Here is a 22,180-nt window from a genome sequence, read left to right on the forward strand (position 1 = left end):
AGCAGAGAAGGCTGTATATGGACAATAAAAAACTAAACAGGACCTGCACTATAACTGTGCTCAAGAAAGAATTACAGAAAAAACCCTCACATAACTTCATGGTATCACATTTAAAATGAAAACAAGAAAAGACAGGTTTGAAAAGGAAATCATGTTTTCCCTGCACAATTTCCTACAGTTGACACTGACGTCTTTACGGAAGAATATCCTATTTAAGGAAATTTAAAGCCTGTTGATAGAAACAAGAGCTAAATATGACTGAATTACAAAATAAGTACTTAAAATGAAACATTTATGAAAATGGGAATTGAGAAAGCTCAGGAGTCTGTAGGAAACAGCAAATGCAGTCTAGCAGATTGGGATGACTACATTAAACACAAACAAATCTGCACAAAAACATTAAGAAAATATATCAAAGCCATAACTTGCTTCATGCATAGTGAGTGCTGGCTATTTTAGACAAAGAAAAAAAATAAATTAGAATTCTGCTTTTTATAAAATATTCAATGTTGGATGAGTTACACTGTGTAACTCTACTGGGAATGTGATCTTTAAATTTAACAGAGGAATTAAAATATAACCTTTTGCATCTTAGGAGAATCCTACAAAGGCTTGGCTTTAAAAGAACATTTGTAAGCCCTGGTGCTTCTTCAGCTGTGGCATCTGAAGAGCCCCAGAAATATCTGTCCGTGCTGGGGCAATGCCCATGTCCACAGGCAGAGTCACTTAGGGACTAGAGTTAATCTGCAGTAGAGTGGAAGCTGTGGTGAGGACAGATCAGGCAAACAGAAAGGAAATGCTGTGAAAAGAGAAGATAATTTGAAAGTGGATCAGGAGATTTTTAAACTGTCCTTTTAATTTTAAACATGGTTTGGGTTTTTTTTTTTTACTTGAAGTAAAGATAGTGTGAAGCTTGCAACAAAATTATAAACTTGAAGACTTTTCCCTAACAATGTAAAAATAAAAGCAGTATATTCGAAATAGTATGCAGCAACTAGAGGCACAAAAGCTATACCTAAGGTAAGGATCTTACATGGCCAGACAAGTGGGGTACTATCTTGGCAACTGCTGCATTTGTCCTAAGGCTACCAAAGTCATATTTACTAGATCAAAAGAAAGAAAAACAGCAAATACCAATCTCAGCATCTAACCATGTACATTAACTGCTGACACAACCCGGAGCACTCAAGGATTGGTTTAAGTGCCAGAGTTTTAGTTTTGAGCAGACAACTGTCATTTGGTGTGATTTGGTGCATTACATGAAGTTGTGTATTGCAGCCACACAGTACTGTTAAACATCTTAATGTACACAGAAATCTCTGCAACAAAGAAACAATTTGTTGCTTAGTGAACTTCTGCACTTCTGTTGAAGCAAAACGTGTTAAAATTATTAGAAGAAGGAGAACTAGTTTTGACAGCATCATCTGCAACCTGGCTAACCTCTCTTCACGGGCACTTCATGGACAAGCAAGGGAGGCATGGGCCTGACATTTAATCAGCTAAAGAAAACAATTTACTATTCTGTAACTTAGTAAAAAAACTTTATCAGTAAATGAGGAAACAGTAGAGTTGGAGATGCCACTGTAAAAAGTGGAGTAAAAAAAAAGGAGGAAAAAAAAAGCAGCCTTTGATATTGCTATCTGAATGAGACTGCAGTCCTCGTCTCCTACATAGGAGAACTTTGGTGCATTAACAACTATTATCAATAAATTAGGATCTGAAATAAAAACTTCTCTGGTTTTGGAACAGTGCATCTTTCCTGGTGGTGTTAAGTAAAAAAAAGGCTCTAATACAAGGAAAAAAACCCCACAACCTACCATAATGTCAAACTTTCTCATTTCTATTACTCCTTCCTTCTCAATTTTCCGAACTTAAAAAAATGCCCCAAACTTCTCAACGAAATTCACTCACTGAACTTCAGCAGGACAATCTATGAAACATACCTCTAAACTGTTTTTTGCTTTTATTAATCTTTGCAGTGGTGATATTTTCCAGCTGAGGACAAGGAGAGGATTTTTCAGCCCCCTCTGGTCAGTAGGACAGTATTCAGTGCAAGTACCGCTATATGCTTGTCCCGTTCTTTCTTCTCTCCCTAAGCTGTTGGCCGCTGTTGGAAACAGGATCCTCAGCAAATGGGCCTTTGGTCAGATCGAGCTTGGCCATTCCAAGCTTATGTTATGTTCTTTAATACACATGCATGAAATATGACCTTAATGTCTTGCATTCTTTGGCAATTGGATACAGTGGCGTCCAGATGAAAGCCAACTGCTGTAATGCAACTTTATCCAAGTAATTAAGCTACATTGATTTTCAACAGCTGGGAAAAGGGGCCTTTAACATGTGTATTCACATTTCAAAGTATAGAAGTGACCTAGACAAAGATGAATAAATACAATTGTTCATTCTTCCCATATATTTTGTATCTACCTTATTCCCGCAGCATCTGGAGAGGTTAAACATCTGAATCAGGAATATATGTGACTTGTACCAAAACAGGAGACAAGTGTTTGAATTTTGAGGCAGGAACAGGGAATGAAATGGGGAAAAGAGCTAAAAAGTATCCATGACTGTTCAGGGAGAGACCTGTAAAAGTGATCCCTGGATTTTCACTCTGATATTTTAAAAAGAGCAGATCTCATGCATTAGTAGTCAGACGAATGTGTAAGACAAGGAGCGTGCTTTCGTAAAAGCTGATGCCGCTTCTGAAAGTTCGGTCTGTTACAACGGCCTATGTGAGACTCCCAGATTCAGGAACAAAAGAACTAAAAAGTGAATTTAGTACCGTAGCTGCCATGAGATGCTTGTAACTGTAGCTGCAGCTCTCCAATAATTTCCGTTGCTAATGTCTGCAAAGAAAGACACTGCCTATCGCAGCACCTCTCCGTCTGATACTCTTTCTCTAACTAAAACTCAGCTACTCACTGCTCAGCAGGCGCAGAGTACAGTCACCAAGCAAGCAGCTAACAGCTAATTCAAAAGGTGATAAAGCAGAAATTTTCTCGCTGCAACAACTTTTTGACCTCTTCCTTGTCAGCTGGTCTAATCAAACTGTAATCAATGAATATTTTCCCTGTATGCAAGCTGTTAAGAAAGCAAGTTAATTGCCTCGCTTGACAGATTTAAAGCACATGAAACTTCTGAGTGGTTGAACAGTTTTCCAGGGACTGTTGTGAGGGAATAGCTGCAGAGACACTGCAATGCAGCACAACGCAGCTCGCAGACCACTGACACTGAGTATTTTGCAAAAATCTTGGGGCTATGTCTACCCTTTCCCACTGCCGCAGGGGAAAGGAACGTGAGCGTTTGAGACTAAAATGTGCAATAAAGCCTTTTAGCAGCTTCATTAGGAGCCCAGTATTCTGTCTACCCCCGCTCCCAAGCTGTGTCTTTCAGGACAAATTGTCACTATTTCAACCAAAGTTCACCTTCCTTTGAAAAGGTATTTCAGTTTCATTGATAAAATGTTTTTTTGTTAACTCCTTCCATACTGGGCTGTAATTTACAACTGTTGCCATTAAAATCAAAATATGTCCTGCATAAAACCCTGGAAGTGTAAAAAGTGTTTCCCTGTGTGGTATATATTCCCATTTTAATTTCTAATTAATTGTTTAATAAGGACACACTGTTCCACCCTAAGATTATTTTCCAGGCTCAGGTTTTTGTTTTGCAGAAGAGAAGGTCCTACTCACTAGCTCCATATTTGTACAATGTTTTAAAAGAAATCTGAGAGTTGCTAAGCTGGGACGAGAGTTAAAATGCTTCCAAAAATATTAAAAATTGGCGAGCAAAGCTAAATATAAGTGATTGATTCCTCTTCTAATATTGTTCTAGGTTTTGGTCCTTAAATTCTCTTTAATTTCATTTCAACCATGTGCAGAAGATGCGAGCAGCACATGAATACAAGAAGTTGTCTTTTTGAAGCCTGCAAGACAGCTAGTGTACTTTGAATACATGCATAAACTTCCATATGAACTACATCCACAATGATTATTAGAGATCATGATGCTTAACATTACTTGACCTCCATTTACACATGTGTACATAAGATACAGTACACAGGTTTTTTTCAGTTTTTTAAATGAAAGTAAGGAATGATTCACAAAGCCCAGGGTTATCGCCACTGTTCCTACAGCTAGAAACATATAGTCTCACTGTTGAGCTCTGATTTTTTAATCTCTGTAATTAGTTTTTCTCTTGCTCCTAATAATCTTTCCATATTTTTCTTCACAGAATTTGCATTTCTGTTTGGACTTTCATACCTCTTTTTTCTCTTCTATTTCTCAGAGAGATGAGGGAAATAAAGAAGGTGAGTGTACAGGAGGAAAACAGGATTGAAGAGCAGAAGAGCTGAGTTGTTGTTCTCCATTCTCCATACTATTCCTTGTATTTCCATTCAGGCTCCTTCTCATGAAATCACTGCTTGTGTCTTCCATTCTCCCTTTGTTCACTGTATCTGTGCTCTTTTACAGAATTTTCTCCTATTTCCAAGACCACTTTCATCTGAGGGACAGGCAGTGTGGTTCAGCTAAGGACCATCACCAACCACAAGTCTGACAGCACTCAAAAAATTTGTGATGCTGTTCTACTTTATCTGAGCTAGCCTCTGCATTTGTTTATTCCAGACAGGATGAGAAAACAAAGTGCCATAATATCAAGAAGAAAAGCTATTCAAGTTGATGGCAAGCACTAGGTTTTTTGCAAGAGTTGCCATTCTCATGAGAGTTGCTGCCAAGTTGATACACAGAAATGTGAGGAGAGTTCATACGAGGCTTAGATGAACTTTTGACTGTTTGAAAGAAGGAAAGGGAAATTTAAACTTTGAAAGCTGTTTCTATAGTAGTCACCTCATTTTCTTCCCACAGCAAAGTATATTATTTGTTTTTGGAGACACTGTATTATTGCCAAGCTTTTCTCTACTACATAAAACCTAAATTATTGGAACATAAGTTTTTCTACTAACAATTTTAATTGCTAATCATCCGCTGGCTTATAGTATTGACTGGTACTCATATCATCACCACTTAATACCTGAAGTATCGATAGCTAAAGGTTTCATTGAATTTTTGCAACAACATTTAAAGGCTTAATAAGCTGGAAAAGATAAAAAAAGGTATCGGTTAGCATTTGCAGTGGCTATTCTTGGATCTTCCAAGAAAACTGAGATTGTAGTAATAACTCAGAGATTCCAGTATGAAAATGGAAAAATCAAGCTACAAGCCTACTTTGCTTATGTTCTTTACTAGATTTGGAAGTATTTTAAAGTGAGGAGGCCTTGGAGAAAGCACAGCTGTACGGTTTTAAAACTGTATTTTATGACTATGTTCCAATATATGCATCAAGATAAGATATGGTAAATAAGTGATCAGGTATAAATTACATAGAAAGGACAAAAAGAGTTGTGCAGGATCTTTAGAATAAATTTATGTTGATATAGAGTGTGTTTGTCTTTCTGTGTGACCTATAAAGCTTTAAATAATTCTCTGTGAAGGTTATTTAAACGACTGTTTTAAACTTGTTTCATCTTTCTTTGCTGTTAGGGAAATTTTAAAGAAAGAAATACTTAATTTCATATCCATGTTTATACAGTTTGCATTAACCAACATCTCAGATTAAAATGAAATACTTCAGCTGTAAGACAACACATGCTGGACAACTACTGAATGCTCTCACTACCTTAAAATAAGTCAAACATTTTCTATAAAAAGGCTAACTTTCAGGCCCTGTTCTTCACCAGCTCCACTCTCTTCAGTGTGTTTTGAACGATTTGGGTGAAACGGAAAACTGGCTGTGCTTCACTGACAAGTCACGCAGTCAGGACTAGTCTGCCCTCAACAGGGTTTTTGGTGAATGGAGCAGTGTCATCAGAAAAATAGACTAAATATGCAATATAATTCTTGATGGATTTTATCACCATCATTTGAATTGCATGTTCACCAAAACTGAATTTGACATATTAGAGAGCTAGTAAAATATAGGGGGAAAGTATGTCAACTAAAAGTTCGAATATAATAGGAAAAATCTGTCAAGTGATGTATTTTTCTGTGTATTAACAATGGCACAGAACAATTTTGAAATGCCAGTGATCACTGCAAGTACTCAGACACCATGGTGATAATTGCAGTATAAAATCGCCAGACAGCAAACAAGACTGCCAGAACTAATGGGAACATGGTTTTATGCAGAATCCAGTGTGGATAGCCGTAATGGGATTGCTTTTCAATACCTTTTCTTTGAAATAACTGACTATTGCTTATGCATTTTTATATTAATATGTTCCATGTATTTAACTAAAGACAGACACTTGCCATTTCATTTGCTCTCATCTGCCCCTTTCTTGGTATGGCCTAATTTATTCTGCTTGGTGACTCAAGTGCAGATAAACCAATAAATGGATGCATGATACCAGATGTGAAGCACAATTGTAAGTTTGACTAAAATACCAGCTGTTTTTCTCTTTGTGTGCTATCATCAGGATCCAGAGAAACAAAAGAAGGTATCATGCTGGATAAACTCTGGCGGTACTAATTCATCTCCCCAGTGCCTCTGACAAAACCTGTTATTAGAGCTGTACTGTTTCACCTGAGACCTACATGTCTCCTAGGCTGGGCACAATCAGGCAGAATCAACAGCTTGTGTTGACAGGTCATAGCAGGACTTGTGAATTGAGCTAGAACTGTTTACTGAAAACTGATAGAACGGTGCCAACAAGTCTTCACAGACATCTGTAGTTCCTGAATTCACCTGGAAAAAGTATCAAAGTAACAACTACTGCGGAGGAAAACCATCTTTAGTTCCTATCAGAAAGCAATATTCCTTTCATAAATTCCTTGAGAGCCTCAGACAGTCGTATGAGGAAAAAACGTACCTCATGGGCAATGAGAAGGAGTTCTTTCACTTAACTCTGGACTCATAAAATCAATCAATGCCTACTTCCCACTGAAACTAGCTTAAGCTCTAGAAGGCTAAATATTAGACACCAAAAGCTGGATGAGATACATCCCACCCTAAATGCCTTATATTTTGCTGAATTTCCTCTGGATGCTTTTATTTAGAAAGCTGTCATTTTCTCTAGTAAGTACTCGTTATCTGGGGCTAATTGCCCTGGAGGTACAAGGACACTGTCATCCAAAAGTAATAGTGGGAAGCCCTATGCATTTGGCAGGAAGCATTTATCTTTGTTTAATTCTGATCTGACTGTCTGAAGCAACTTCAGATCTTCCTGGCATTTCTGTTCATTCTTAACTTATCTTTTGCACTGTCTCCCAAAGGAGAATAGGAAGGAATATAAAATAAGCAATAATGAAAATAAAATGATTAACTAAGTGTTGATTACTGTCTTATTATATGCACATTTAAAGATAGTTCTTACAGTTGCATAAAATACTTCTAAAAGCAAAGTCTGTGACAAGAATACAGCCACTTCCTTGGGATAGAATTGCCACTTGAATTTTAATTCCAGATGACTTCTGATGATAGCTGGGAAAAGCACTATCTACAGCAGCCTCATCCTTTTAAATGGCTGGCTTTAAAGCACTTATCTTTTCCCATATGTCTTTAAGTTTATTATTTTGCTTACCCTCCGGCTGGTATTGTGCTATGATTGTTACCGTCTGCCCTGCTCCTTTTAGCGCAGCTGCAGCCTGCTCATGGGTAGCACCTCGAAGATCAATACCGTTCACCTACAGAAGGAATGCAAACAACAACAGATCTGAGTAGTTTAACATTAGACAGAAAGACAGATGTTTGTTTGTTTTTTTTTTCCAAATATCTGATGGATGTAAAGGTCAGGTTGCCCAGATGCAAAAGTGAAAGTACAAAATCAAAAAGACTGAGAGGACGTTACCTATGATTGGCCATGAGGATCTGCACTAATACTGCACACCACAGTTTATGTACGATTATCCATGCATATTCTCTGATCACTGCTCTTTTGGGGTTTCCTGCTCTACTGAGCTTACATTTTTGGTAATCTCTTCATCAATCAATTTCATTTAATATATAAGGTTTAAAAGATAAATTTTCTGCAGTGCTTGAAGGTCACTGTAGAATACTGCAGGCAAGGAAACTGCTCCTTCAGCCAGACTCTGCAAGCCCAGTCTGTAGCATCAGGGGAACCTGGAGATGCATAGAGAGCATCTCTAACAAAAACTGCTGGTTGGAGAACTTCCAGAGGAGAAATCATGGAATCATAGAATCATTAAGGTTGGAAAAGACCTCTAAGATCATCTAGTCCAACTGTCAACCCAACACCTCCATGCCTACTAAACCATGTCCTGAAGTGCCACATCTACACGTTTTTTTAACTCCTCCAGGGATGGTGACTCCACCACCTCTCTGGGCAGCCTGTTCCAATGCTTGACAACCCTTTCAGTAAAGAAATTTTTCCCAATATCCAATCTAAACCTCTCCTGACGCAACTTGAGGCCATTTCCTCTCATCCTATCACTTGTTACTTGGGAGAAGAGACGGACAACCACCTCGCCACAACCTCCTTTCAGGTAGTTGTAGAGAGTGATAAGGTCTCCCCTCAGCCTCCCTTTCTCCAGGCTAAACAACCCCAGTTCCCTCAGCCGCTCCTCATCAGACTTGTGCTCCAGACCCTTCACCAGCTTCGTTGCCCTTCTCTGGACACGCTCCAGCACCTCAGTGTCTCTCTTGTAGTGAGGGCCCCAAAACTGAACACAGGATTCGAGGTGCGGCCTCACCAGTGCCGAGTACAGGGGCACGATCACTTCCCTAAAATCCCATCTACCATTTTCTTTTCGTGCAACCCCTCCTCCTATTGCCTAGAAATATCCCTGTATCTTGCACATGACAGCAATGAAGTCTCTACCAGAGACTGCCATTGCCACCTTTGGCTGTTCGACACTAATAGATCTTTCCATGGGGTTCCTCTGACTTAATGCTCATTTTTTGTTGCATAAGCAGTGGAAGTGGAACAGAGCAGAACAAAGTAGGGAACCACCCCTAAAATTCATGGGCAGTTTCAGAACTGTTTTGATTTGCATTTGTGATGTCAGCAGCATCCTAAGGAAAAGACAGAATTCGTATATAGAATTATTAACTGTTCCTGTAATTCGAATCTTCCTTTTCATCGGGAGTGTTACTGTCTGACTATACTGAAGTATGTAAGATTTCTTTCATTTATTTATTTATGTATTTATTTGACTTTCCTCCTCACTTCTGAAGGTTTCCACTTCATAATGTTTCAGTGGAGAACAGGAAAATTTTGACATGTAAACAACCTCGTCAGGACAGAAATCTGTTACTGGTTGCTCAAGAAAAGAAAAGAAAAAAGAAAGGAAATAAAGGGCAGGGGGAGGAGAGACAGCAATGGCATAGATTTCACAGGCAAACAGGCCAAAACACAAGACCCAAATTTTCAGCAATAGCAACTTTTTTGTGTTTATTTTTATGAAGTACTATCACAAGATGGCTAGGCACATATAGAAAATATGGATTCTATTTTATTTAAATTTTAACAACTTTTTAAGGCTTACAAAAATAATTTGATTCCATAGAACATTACAAATAACAGCTATTGAATCTTTTATGAATACATTTATTTTGATCAATTGCATTTAGAAACTGTCCCATCTGAACTTGCTGACTTTCACCAAATCTTAGAGAATGCGATGTTTTGGGAACACGTTTAATTATTACTTATCATAGAATCATAGAATCATCATAGAATCATAGAATCATAGAAACATAGAATGGTTTGGGTTGGAAGGGACCTTTACAGGTCATTTAGTCCAACCCCCCTGCAATGAGCAGGGACATCTTCAACTAGATCAGGTTGCTCAGAGCCCCATCCAACCTGACCTTGAATGTTTCCAGGGATGGGGCATCTACCACTCCTCTGGGCAGCCTGTGCCAGTGTTTCACCACCCTCATCGTAAAAAATTTCTTCCTTATTTGCATAACAAAATCTAGTCTTTACAAGTATGTGAATAGCATTTAGACTATTATTCTTAGAAAAACTAGTTTGTGATAACAATAATATAAAACCCAGGAGATCCCACAGTTTCTGATCCAGAAGACAGCATTATGCTGTAGAACTGTTGACTGTACACAGAAACATAATTGTCTAGCTGAGGTTTCAGATTTCTGAAAATATCATTCCATAAGAATCAAAGTTTTCCCAGTTCAAGGGTCTAAAAAACCATGTTTCCTCAATTAGTTTTTTTTTTTTTCCTTTATAACAGGGAAGGAAAAAACACATATTTTCCTAAACAACTCATCCTGTCTTTCCTCAAAAACTGTTTAAGCTACTCAGTTTGATGATCGTTTAATATTTCTCCCCATCTTATTCACAAAAATCATCTCTCCTCATTTATAAAATAATAGTCTGAATTTCAACTGTCTATATTGTTTTAATATCATTCAAAACTATAGAAGATCTAGAAGTTTAGACAAGCATGATTTCTTGCAATATTTCCATGTTATACAAAAATGATTATGCACTGGCTTATCTTTAGATTGAGGAAGCAACCAAGTAAATGTGGAACTAGCATACCAGAAGAATATAACCTATTCCTATATTACCTTACTCATATCCCCATGCACACAAGACCTATTATATAATCACAATAGTGATGTGAAAGAGGAAATTAATTATAAGTTACCTTACAGAAAAGTAACGGTGTTTTTTTAGCTAATTTGTCCGTATGTGCATTCTGCATTGGAAAGTATGAATACCATTACCATGCTGGCAATGCTTGCTTGATCTATGCATGTATCTTAGACCCTTCGAGGCAGCGTACGAAGGGCCTAAGATGCAGCACAGTACTGAACCACCATCATGTTGTGTGACTTTGCAAGGAGAGGAACGTCAGCAGACAGGAGGGAGGGTGACTGGTAGAGTATACACAGGGGCAAAACATTTTAAGGAGTATTAAAGTAGCTTGTACAAGATAGAGACCTTGTAGTAGATGTGCAGACTGGAAGACTACCATACCTAAAGAAACATTCAAAGCAAGTGTCTGTGCCAGAAAATAATGCTTTATGAAAACAGGTATGTATGGATCCCCATGTTACAATCATACAGACAATCTGAAGGGAAACTGTGACAATAATTCAGTGTTCTGGTACTGCCATGTATTAGTGTCTTTGGCTCATATATTTCAAATAATTATATGCCAATAGATACAGTCTGATAACTTCTATAACATTTCTGTCATCTGCAGTGTGCAAAATTCATGTTGTTTTTACAATTTCTATCTAGATTGTGTAAAGGGAAGTGAATATCTTTATTCATAAGTAATGCTCTAATGCTCCTGAAAAGAAATTCTGAGCATAGGGCAAATGTAAGATAATAAACTTCATAATTTGTCTAACACAAGAGTTCTCAGTTGTCCCATCTTCCTGTTTGAAAGCAGTGGCTGTAAAAATGGCTGGTGGAAGCGTTCCAAAAAAATGAGCCAAAGGTTCAAATACTTTCATCAAAGTTGTGGACATAAACCTCAAATTCAGTTGGTGGCAAGACTAACATAGATCCCCGGAAAAAACTTGGTGAAATTCAGTCTAGGAATATAGTATCATAAAAGGCAATAATTAAGTGCATTCTAAAAGAACAAAGGAGAGAATCAGAGTTTTCAGTGCCATAAAATCTAATGTAGTTTAATGCGCAACGCTGAAAACACCTACAGAGGAATATTGTGTCAATTAGGACTTAGTTTGCAATCTCTGTGGAGAATACGAACTTCCTGCAAGGAGCATGATTTAGGCTACTGCTGTGGAAGAAAGAGGTATTGTGCCCTACTTTTACTCAGTGATGGTGTTATGACACTTGATGCTACATTGCCATGGGCACAGATGTACCAGCACTACAATTACTCATTAACTCAGCATTGTAGTCACAGCATCGGTACTGTGGAGGCCCAAGCAGAATCCTTAGGTTTAGGCAGCACAGTGCCTCTATCATGCCATAAAGAAAACCTCAGCCTTGATTCAGGGCCTCTGAAGAAGACAACTTTGAAGCCAAGTCACCTTTCCTTTAATAGAGAGCTTGGCTTTTATCCATGTGTTTTTCCCTTTCATAACTGGAGTCCTTGAGAGAGTCCTGAGAAAGAAGCAATAGGATGAACAGCAGAAAAGCTTAAAGGAACATTCCTGAATTCCTGAGCTCCTGAGCTGGGGCGATGGATATGGATGATGTCACCTCGTCAATATTAGAAGGTCCAGAAAAAAAAAAAAAGTAATTTTGTTTAGGCTTAAGCTTGAAGACTGTAGACTTCAGGAGAACACAAGCTTCTCCTAAGTGATATATGAAAACATTGTGGTGGTCTGTCAGAGTTGTATTAACAGAACATGAAGTTTTAAAAATCATTACTAAATCATCATAATCTCTCTGTAGGTAGAAAGAGAGGATGCATGAAAGAATAAAGAAGCCACATGCTTATTCTCCTTCTCCTCTGAAAAACAATAGCTCTGTCTATATGTGATCCAATACTAAGATCCTTATAATGTATCAAGAATATAAATATAAGACAGGAATTCCACCAAAGTTAAGTTACACAAACATTTTTCCACTTTTCCACAGAACAACAAGAAGCCACTGAAATGGCAATTGACTACTTTCTGCCCTTTGCATGCTCATTCTGGAAGAATGGATTGCCTAAGGTGCAAACACAACACATTATAGTCAGTTAATTTCTCTGAAATTAAGTTCATTTTTCTGCTAGGATATAGGCTGGGATGGACACTTGAGGAGGACTTACAGGTCTGAGTGGCTGAAATCAAAAGAGCAAGGAAAAGAAATGTCAGAGAGAAGATAACACATCAATTCTATCTTCTGCAAATTTTATCAAGATGATAAACAAGCTAGACAAAACAGATTAACTAATGTTGAACAGGTAAATGACCTGACTACACTAGGCTGCCAAAATAGTGATCTCCCTCTTGAAGATGCACAACTGCAGAATAAAATCAAATAATCATTGCCAAATAGGTAGGCAGAAGTCTGTTTGCATGCTATTTTGCTCACCAATACCTGACAGGATCACACTGCAGAATAATAGGCATTAAATTTAGAATGGACTTACAAGCTAGTCTGACTTTCTAAAGAACAAGAAGAGTAGATGCTAACTTGATTTCTGGGTATTATTTCCCAATATTTAGAAGCAAACATAATGAAGTCCCAAACCTTCTAGTTGAAAAACAGCATATTCATGTAGCAACATTAAATCTCAATGAAAGACACCATTAATTTACACATTTTAATCAAATTCTTACCCTCAGGCCAAAATGAACAAGTTTCTGAAGGAGTAAAACAAATAATGCTACATCTTGCCTCTTCCTCCAAAACAATGTTTTAATTATAAGAATTGTGTGCAGTGATGTTTTTCCCTGACATGATTACATTGCAAATTGTAAAAATCTGATTTCAGTTACTATTTTCAATTAATTTAATGCTGTTTATGTTATGAATAATCAGTAAAAGAAACAAAAATACCACGAAAAGCTGCAAGTGTGTGCAGGAAAGTTTAATACATATCAAAGGTGTTTTGATTTGGTTTGGGGTTTTTTCCTATTAAATGGGCTGGCTTCCTTTATGAAGCATTATACAATAAGCAAAGTCGCACTGCTGTTCTGAGCTTGACTGCACAATCCTGATGTCCTGGCCCAGAATGAATTTGACTGCACAATTTCTGATGCCCAACTCCAAAATGAATTTGACATAATGGAAGTAAGAAGAGCCTCCAGCTTGTACAGATGTCTGTCTCTTCTGCATGCTGTGGCAAAAAAGCAGTAAGAAAGCTTACAAACATAGAGAAGTGCCGCAATGGGAGATTATAGTTTAAAACTACAGACAAAACTAAACTGAGATGGAGAAAAAGATGCAGTTATAGTTCACAGTAATTATAGTAATTGCCTTTGTATTCATTGACTCAAACTAAAGCATTGTCTACTTCATTAAATACTGAAACATAATCTAAAAGAAAGGTAAAATTTGTATTTTGTATAGAACGAACTCTTCTAAAATTGGAAGAGTTATATTCCCTTTAAAATATTTGAATAGCCCATATTAGCATAGATTGGTTCAATTCTGAAAAGTGCCATTTAAAGACAGTGCAGTCTGGTTTTCTTCTGTTAGAGTGCTTGAGCATGCTTCATACGTAGGTCATTCAAATAGAGGCTAGCAGAATAATCTGTTTTATTTAGCCATTTATTTATTTAAGACACCTTATTTTGTGTTTGTATAGTGATTAAATGAACACTTGGAATGTCTTGTTGAATTGGAAAGGAAAAACACAACTGTTCTCTAGGGAGGAAACATAGAGGATTTCTTTTTGTTTCTTCTTTGAACTGTCACTGACATAGTACAGTGCTTTGATATAGTGAATTAAATGGTGAAGAAATGGCACCTTTTTACCATGGAACGAACTATCCAGCAGATTTTTCAAGTTGTGGCTGAATTCTTTTATTTGTTGAACTCATAAAATAAGAGCTTTTTGTGTCTGAAAAAGCAAACGGAAGTCTGAATAAAGACAACTCTTTACAGCCAGAATTGCCACTGTTTGCATTAAGAGAAGATACGAAGAACCCTATTTATCTGCCTTAACTTTGGATGTCAACTTAAGCATTCTCAAGCACATTAACTAGAGATGAGAGGAAAGCTGAGCCATGTTCCCCAGCAGTCCTGCTTAGTTATTAGAAATGGAATATATAGCATCAACCCTTAGGTGATGGAAGTACGGTGTTCCAGCAAGACAGGGAACATTGGAAAAACACACATTAGGGATGACCTGCCCTGAACATATCTGGGGAAAACTTTCCTCACAAGCAGGTGGCATAATCATTCTATACATTGGCCCACACAGCTCTAACTTGATACAGTCCAGTGAAAAGTACAAGAATTCTAAGAAACTCATGCATGCCGCCAAAGTACAGCCCTTGAGCAGCAATCTTTTTCAGCTTAGACAGGCCATCTTTTTGCAAAGCGAAGGCCACACATCCAGCTTGAGGCTGAAGCTCTGCAGAGCACTGCGGGAGGGAGCCGGTGGGGAGCAGAGCACGCTCGGCGCTGCGGGCAGCTCCGGGAACCCCGGCTGGGGGCACGGCCACGGAAACGGCACCCCGCGGGGAGAAATGCCGATATAGGAGAGTTTTTGCCTTCGAAGTGAAGAAAAAGTTTAGAAGTAGAAAGAAAGGAGAAATGCACAGGAGAAGAGTCTTCACTCTCCAGTTTAGCTTCTTTTAAATTTTCAGGCTCACTTTATTGCTTTTCTCTCACTTTTCTCACTTCTCCTAATCTTTTCTGTGCCTACACTTTCTTCTGATCAGTTAAAACTGCTTAGTTTGGCACATATAGGCACAGTGGTTATCTCAACCTGAACTCCACTAAAAACATAATATCGTGTCATGTCTGCTGTTCTCCATGCCCAGCATCCCTCTTCTCTCTTTTTCTCTTTTTATGGGCCAGCAATTTCAATGACCTTTTCAATTTTCCTTGTCTTGCTACCTTAGAGTTATGACTTTTGCCTCTAGTAAGCTGGTCTTTATGCTTTGATGAGCTGGGCATTCTAGAGGCAAATTCTTCTCTCTCTGGAAAACAAGAACCACTGTAGGGGTACGAGCTATATAATTTAGTATGCCTTTTTCTGGCAGGAAGTTTAAGGAGACAGCTAAACCAGCTGAAAGAGGTATGAAAGCACTACATCTTTGAAGGAGGAAGAAAATTAACATTATGTTATTGAAGAGGTGTCTTGCACACCCTGCATTTACAGTAGGAACCAACAAGCTTTATGACTCACCAGACCACATGAATCATTCCAAATGGTACCTGGTAAGCCTATAAGCATAGTCAAAGACTTATTTTTTAATCCACACTGTACAGAAATCCTTCTGATAGAACATCTGCTTCCCACGTGACTGTAGTTTTTGTGAATGATGCCAGATTGCCAAACTTTGAGACTGAAATAATTCCACTGAAGACTTCACTGCAGTGACAGCTTAAGAGCCATTTCCCCACAGTTCCATCAGAATTCCTCAACACTTGTTTAAACTGGGTTTGAAATAGATTATAGCTTTTGAAAAGGACACATAGGCTCACTGAAGTGGACATGAAACTTATTTCATTCAGGTCACTAAATAGCTACCAGTTCTATTACCAACTTGGACTGGGTGTGATCCAGCAACTATGAGGTGATCAATGGCATTTTGTCTCATTGCTAAATGGTAAAGTCTAGACAGAGGTGCACATGTAGTCTTTTCATATTAAGACAACTGGTATTACCAATGAAAAATATTATATATGCGTACCATGCCAGCTAATAACACAGGCCAATATTTATTAACTAATTTTAAAATAAATATACTTTTTTTTTAATTAATTTTATACATGAAACACTCATCCATCAAACACAATACTTAGTAAGAATATTCATTTATGTTAAAATTGAGAGCTTATCATTAGGTCTTAAATTCAAATCTATTTGCTGATTTTTTACCTTCTGTTCTCCTGCGTGGTCACTCAAACACCCTTACATTTCTGCCACCACCTAATCGCATTGGTCTCACTACAGTGTCATCTTTTCAACCCAAGTGTGCCTTCACACATTCACTCTCCTTTGCAGTTCCTGCTATCTTCCTACTCCAAATTGATAAAATATCAAACTGTCCTTCCTCCCTCCTGCAGCTGTTACTTTACACACGACTGTCACTTCCATTCACTTTCCTGACTTTCCAAATTAATCCTTTCTCCCTAATGCTATTTTCAGCATTTGAATTTCCCTGTCTCCTGCTCTCATCCCAGGTCATTTAGGGATTCACCTATTAGTAGCAGTTATTCCATATACCTTGGTTTCCACACAGTTCTAAAAAGTATTTTTCCTTCCAGTATATGGATATAGCTAAACTACCATTGATCTGTTTTGCTCATAATGCTGCAGGGTTCTTGTTTCACATTTGAATTTCAAAGGATGGTATAAGCAGAAATAATTATTGCAATGCTCCTGCTTCCAAAGCGAAGGAAAGGTTTCCGTTTTAACAAATGCCTTATAACTCAAAGATGATAAGAACTTAATTCCAGCTGAAGCCAATAAGCAATAGGTACTCAGGAACCGAAATAAAAAGGTAAAACAATTTTAGAGGCTGCTTAGAGAGAAAAGAGCATTGATGACTTGCCTGATCCCAAGCACTGAGTTAGTGGCAAATTCCAAAACTGAAATCCTTGCCTTGGTCTCTGCTTGACAGGCTTTTCCATGTTTCCACATCCACAGAATATGGTAATGTGGCCTGTGAGACGTGAGATGGCCACTGGCTTGCGTCACGGCAAATCTACACTGAATTCAATCCAGTGACCATGAGGCAATGGATCAATGGTTGAATGGTAGCTAACTGGAATCTTCAGCTCTAGATGAAGTAAATGCTCACATTTTTATATTAAAACTGCCTAAATCACAATATTCATAGTTTATTTGTGGCTCTACCGATTAGGGTTATGTGACACAAACATTTTGAATAGACGATGCTCCATAGTCTCAAATAAAGCATGTTTTTTAAAACCAATGGAAAGGAAATAGCCCTTGTATTCTGTAAGTAGTTTTGCTTTTGCTATTGTCCTGGTGGCTTGCTTGTTCAGATAAAGGGCATTTCTATCTTGTTTTTTTCAAAAGGATCTCCAAAATCTCCTCCAACAAATTATTGCAGATATTCCTCAAATACCCTATTTAATGGATGGCTGATTTCTATTATTTTGCAGCTCGTGTCATATGATAATTTTTTTAATCACTCAGGAACCCAAAACCTACTGGGCAGTAGAGCAGAATGATGCCTGGAGTCTAGTCTGTTTAAGTACAAGGCAAAAGTCCAGCCTGCGGCAAATCTCTGAATAAAAAAAGCTCAGGGATGTAGCCATTTTGTCCAGCAGTAACAGTTTGGCTTTCAAATTTGTGTTTTTAGTTTTCCTTCATTGTGAGGCTGACATTAAGGCTACACTGAGGGGTGTAAAGCTCACTCCAAATCTTCAGTGTATCAGATGTGACATAATTCTGTTTGACAGTCTTAAAACAAAATTTGCTAAGTCAGAATGTTTGAACTGAATGTGAACTCCTCCTTAAACTATTAGGAGCTGAGGAGCGAGCAATCTGGCATCAGATCATTTCTACTCATTGAGGCAATTGTAAAATGAATGTTTTAGAAGCAACTGATGATTTCGTCATGGAAAAAATACACAGCCTCTAGTCTAGGCCAATTTACTAGCTTTGCATGACACATAACTCACAGGTCTGATAGCTAACACTGCTTGGCAAAAAGAGACATACCTTATTCATGAGAATTGTTAGTATAATTTATTAGGTTCTGATCATGTGCTTGGAAATGTCAGAGTTAATTTAGGAAACAGTTACTGCATCAAGGCAATTGCAATATATGTTATAGATTGCAGAAAGATGGGGGCAGAGGGGAGAGAGAGAAATCCAGCTGGAAGACAGATTCCTAGATTAATAAAAGACAAAAGGGAGCTCTATAGTCACCAACGTATGTAGCATTCCAGCATACACAGGTGGTAAATTTTTCCCTAGAAGCTCCATTAAGCTTGTATTTTAGAAAGTCATCTATTTTATTTTGAACTCCCAAAATGACAAGTCTACCAGCTTCTATGGCAATATAACCCAGTTATCCTGACTACAAAACAAGTGCATCATGTTTCGAGGCTGAATATGTCTAAGTTCAACTTCCAGCCATCACATCATGTATATTTATCAACAACACTGAAAAACAGTTTACTAGCAGCTCTCTTCTCCAAGGGTAAGTATTTCCAGATGGTAGTGTTTACAGTGGCAGAGTTCATACTTCATTAAAGTGAATTTTATGGTTAAGGAGGATGCTAGGGCTTTCCTGACATAGGTTCTAAACTCCAAGGCTTCATGGGAAAAAAAAAAAAAGACTTTTTTTTTAATAAGCCATTTCTTTAAATATATAAAAGAGAGGGTTTTCGAAAGCATAAATTTGCATTTGCACCCAGCTTCTGTTCATTGGGTGTCCAGTTGCCTTCTGTACCTCTAAAAATCTCCTTTTGTACAGGGAAGTTGTATGGGTGATTCAGTTTTGTCATGTGAAATGATTTTGATTCACCATGATGACAGCAAGTACTGGACATATGTCTGCATGTATTGTAAAAGGTGAAACTAAGTTTATGTAGAAAGGTGGAGCACTGTGCACCCAGATGGTCCTATATAAACATAAACAGGTTGAGGACTTTAGAGACCTACTGCCATTTCTAATTCATCCTCAAATCCCAGAACTTCCCAATGTTATTGGCAATGTCTGAGCTTGCATTAACCCACTGTATGCCCCAGATCTTCCCATTAGATCCTGCCATGACAGCATCTTTGCTTTTCTCTGTTTTTCTCTAATTTTTGGGGGGCTTGTGATCTGCCACTGTGTGAAGATGTTGATAGGCAGCTTACAGGGGCAGCAAGTTTGTGGTAAAATGACATCTATTTCTTCTTCTCCAGCCATGTGGCTGTTCATTCCTTTCAGGAATGAAATTACGCTTGACAATTTATTATTGAAAAATTCATAGAGGCTATTATTCCTCCTTCTATTGTATTCTAAGTATCTGCAAATAGATTAATTATTTCTTCCAGAAGTATTTACTGAAAATTGGGCAAGCTTCTCTCTATTTCACAGAATCACAGAATCACAGAATTGTATAGGTTGGAAAAGACCTTTAAGATCATCGAGTCCAACCGTAAACCTAACACTATCAAGACCACCACTAAACCATGTCCCTAAGCACCTCATCCAAATGCCTTTTAAATACCTCCAGGGATGGTGACTCAACCACTTCCCTGGGCAGCCCCTTCCAATGCTTGACAACCCTTTCAGTGAAGTAAAATTTCCTAATACCCAGTCTAAACCTCCCCTGGCACAACTTGAGCCCATTTCCTCTCATCCTATCACTTGTTACCTGGGAGAAGAGACCGACCCCCACCTCTCTACACCCTCCTTTCAGGTAGTTGTAGAGAGTGATAAGGTCTCCCCTCAGCCTCCTTTTCTCCAGACTAAACAACCCCAGTTCCCTCAGCTGCTCCTCATCAGACTTGTGCTCCAGACCCTTCACCAGCTTCGTTGCCCTTCTCTGGACACGCTCCAGCACCTCAAGGTCTCTCTTGTAGTGAGGGGACCAAAACTGAACACAGGATTCGAGGTGCAGCCTCACCAGTGCTGAGTACAGGGGCACGATCACTTCCCTAGTCCTGCTGGCCACACTACTTTTGATACAAGCCAGGATGCCATTGGCTTTCTTGGCCACCTGGGCACACTGCTGGCTCATATTCAGGCGGCTGTTGACCAACACCCCCAGGTCCTTTTCCACAGGGCAGCTTTCCAGCCACTCTTCCCCAAGCCTGTAGCATTGCATGGGGTTGTTGTGACCCAAGTGCAGGACCTGGCACTTAGCCTTGTTGAACCCCATACAATTGACCTCAGCCCATCGATCCAGCCTGTCCAGGTCCCTCTGCAGAGCCTTCCTACCCTCAAGCAGATCAACGCTCCCGCACAACTTGGTGTCATCTGCAAACTTACTGAGGGTGCACTCGATCCCTTTGTCCAGATCATTGATAAAGATATTAAACAGAAGTGGCCCCAACACAGAGCCCTGGGGAACACCACTTGTGACCGGCCGCCAACTGGAGTAAACTCCATTCACCACCACTCTTTGGGCCTGGCCATCCAGCCAGTTTTTTACTCAGTGAAGAGTACACCCGTCCAAGCCATGAGCAGCCAGTTTCTCCAGGAGAATGCTGTGGGAATTGGTGTCAAAGGCTTTACTGAAGTCTAGATAGACAACATCCACAGCCTTTGCCTCATCCACTAGGCGGGTCACCTTGTCGCAGAAGGAGATCAGGTTGGTCAAGCAGGACCTGCCTTTCCTGAACCCATGCTGGCTGGGCTTGATCCCTTGGTTATCCTCTACATGCCGTGTGATGGCACTCAGGATGATCTGCTCCATCAGCTTCCCTGGTACCGAGGTCAGGCTGCCAGGCCTGTAGTTCCCCGGGTCCTCCTTCCGGCCCTTCTTGTAGATGGGCGTCACATTTGCTAATCTCCAGTCAGCAGGGACCTCCCCAGTTAGCCAGGACTGCTGGTAAATGATGGAAAGGGGCTTGGTGAGCACATCTGCCAGTTCCTTCAGTACTCTCGAGTGGATCTCATCAGGCCACATAGACTTGTGAGTGTCGAAGTGGTGCAGCAGGTCACTGACCATTTCCCCCTGGATTATGGGGGCTCCATTCTGGTCCCCGTCCCTATCTTCCAACTCTGGGGGCTGGGTACCCAGAGAACAATTGGCCCTGCTATTAAAGACTGAGGCAAAGAAGACATTAAGTACCTCAGCCTTTTCCTCATCCTTGGTCACTGTGTTCCCTCCCCCATCTACTAGGGGCTGGAGATTCTCCTTAGCTCTCCTTTTGCTGCTAATGTATTTGAAGAAGTATTTTTTGTTGTCTTTTACAGCAGCAGCCAGATTGAGCTCTAGCTCAGCTTTGGCCCTTCTCATTTTCTCCCTGCACAGCCTTGCTACACCTTTGTAGTCCTCCTGAGTTGCCTGCCCCTTCTTCCAGAGGTCATAGACTCTTCTCTTTTTCCTGAGTTCTAGCCAGAGCTCTCTATTCAGCCAGGCCGGTCTTCTTCCCCGCTGGCTCATCTTTCGGCACCTGGGGACAGCCTGCTCTTGTGCCTTTAGGACTTCCTCCTTAAAGAATGTCCAGCCTTCCTGGACTCCTTTGCCCTTTAGGGCTGCCTCCCAGGGGACTCTGTTGACCAGTCTCCTAAACAGGCCAAAGTCTGCCCTCCGGAAGTCTAAGGTGGCAGTTCTGCTGCCCCCCCTCGCCGCTTCTCCACGTATCAAAAACTCTATCATTTCGTGATCACTCTGCCCAAGGCGGCCTCCAACCATCACATGGCTCACAAGTCCTTCTCTGTTTGTGAACAAGAGGTCCAGCGGGGCACCTTCCCTAGTTGGCTCCCTCACCAGCTGTATCAGGAAGTTATCTGCCACACACTCCAGGAACCTCCTAGACTGTTTCCTCTCTGCTGTATTGTATTTCCAGCAGGCATCTGGTAAGTTGAAGTCCCCCACAAGAACAAGGGCTAGCAATCGTGAGGCTTCTCCCAGCTGCTTATAGAATAGGTCGTCAGTGTCCTCATCCTGGTTGGGTGGTCTGTAACA

The 22,180-nt window shown here is 39.6% G+C and overlaps 1 protein-coding gene across 8 annotated transcripts in view; it reads right to left on the bottom strand.

Annotated features, from left to right (window-relative positions):
* DLG2 (discs large MAGUK scaffold protein 2) overlaps positions 1–22,180 on the bottom strand; it is a 1,049,275-nt gene that overhangs the window by 207,292 nt on the left and 819,803 nt on the right. For all 8 annotated transcript variants that reach the window (XM_072850809.1, XM_072850805.1, XM_072850803.1 and 5 more), the window contains one exon: positions 7,577–7,679. In XM_072850809.1, coding sequence (XP_072706910.1) covers positions 7,577–7,679 — 103 coding nt within the window. The remainder of the gene's footprint in view (positions 1–7,576; positions 7,680–22,180) is intronic.

Source organism: Ciconia boyciana, chromosome 1 (genome assembly GCF_034638445.1).
Source record: "Ciconia boyciana chromosome 1, ASM3463844v1, whole genome shotgun sequence".
Lineage (NCBI taxonomy): Eukaryota > Metazoa > Chordata > Aves > Ciconiiformes > Ciconiidae > Ciconia > Ciconia boyciana.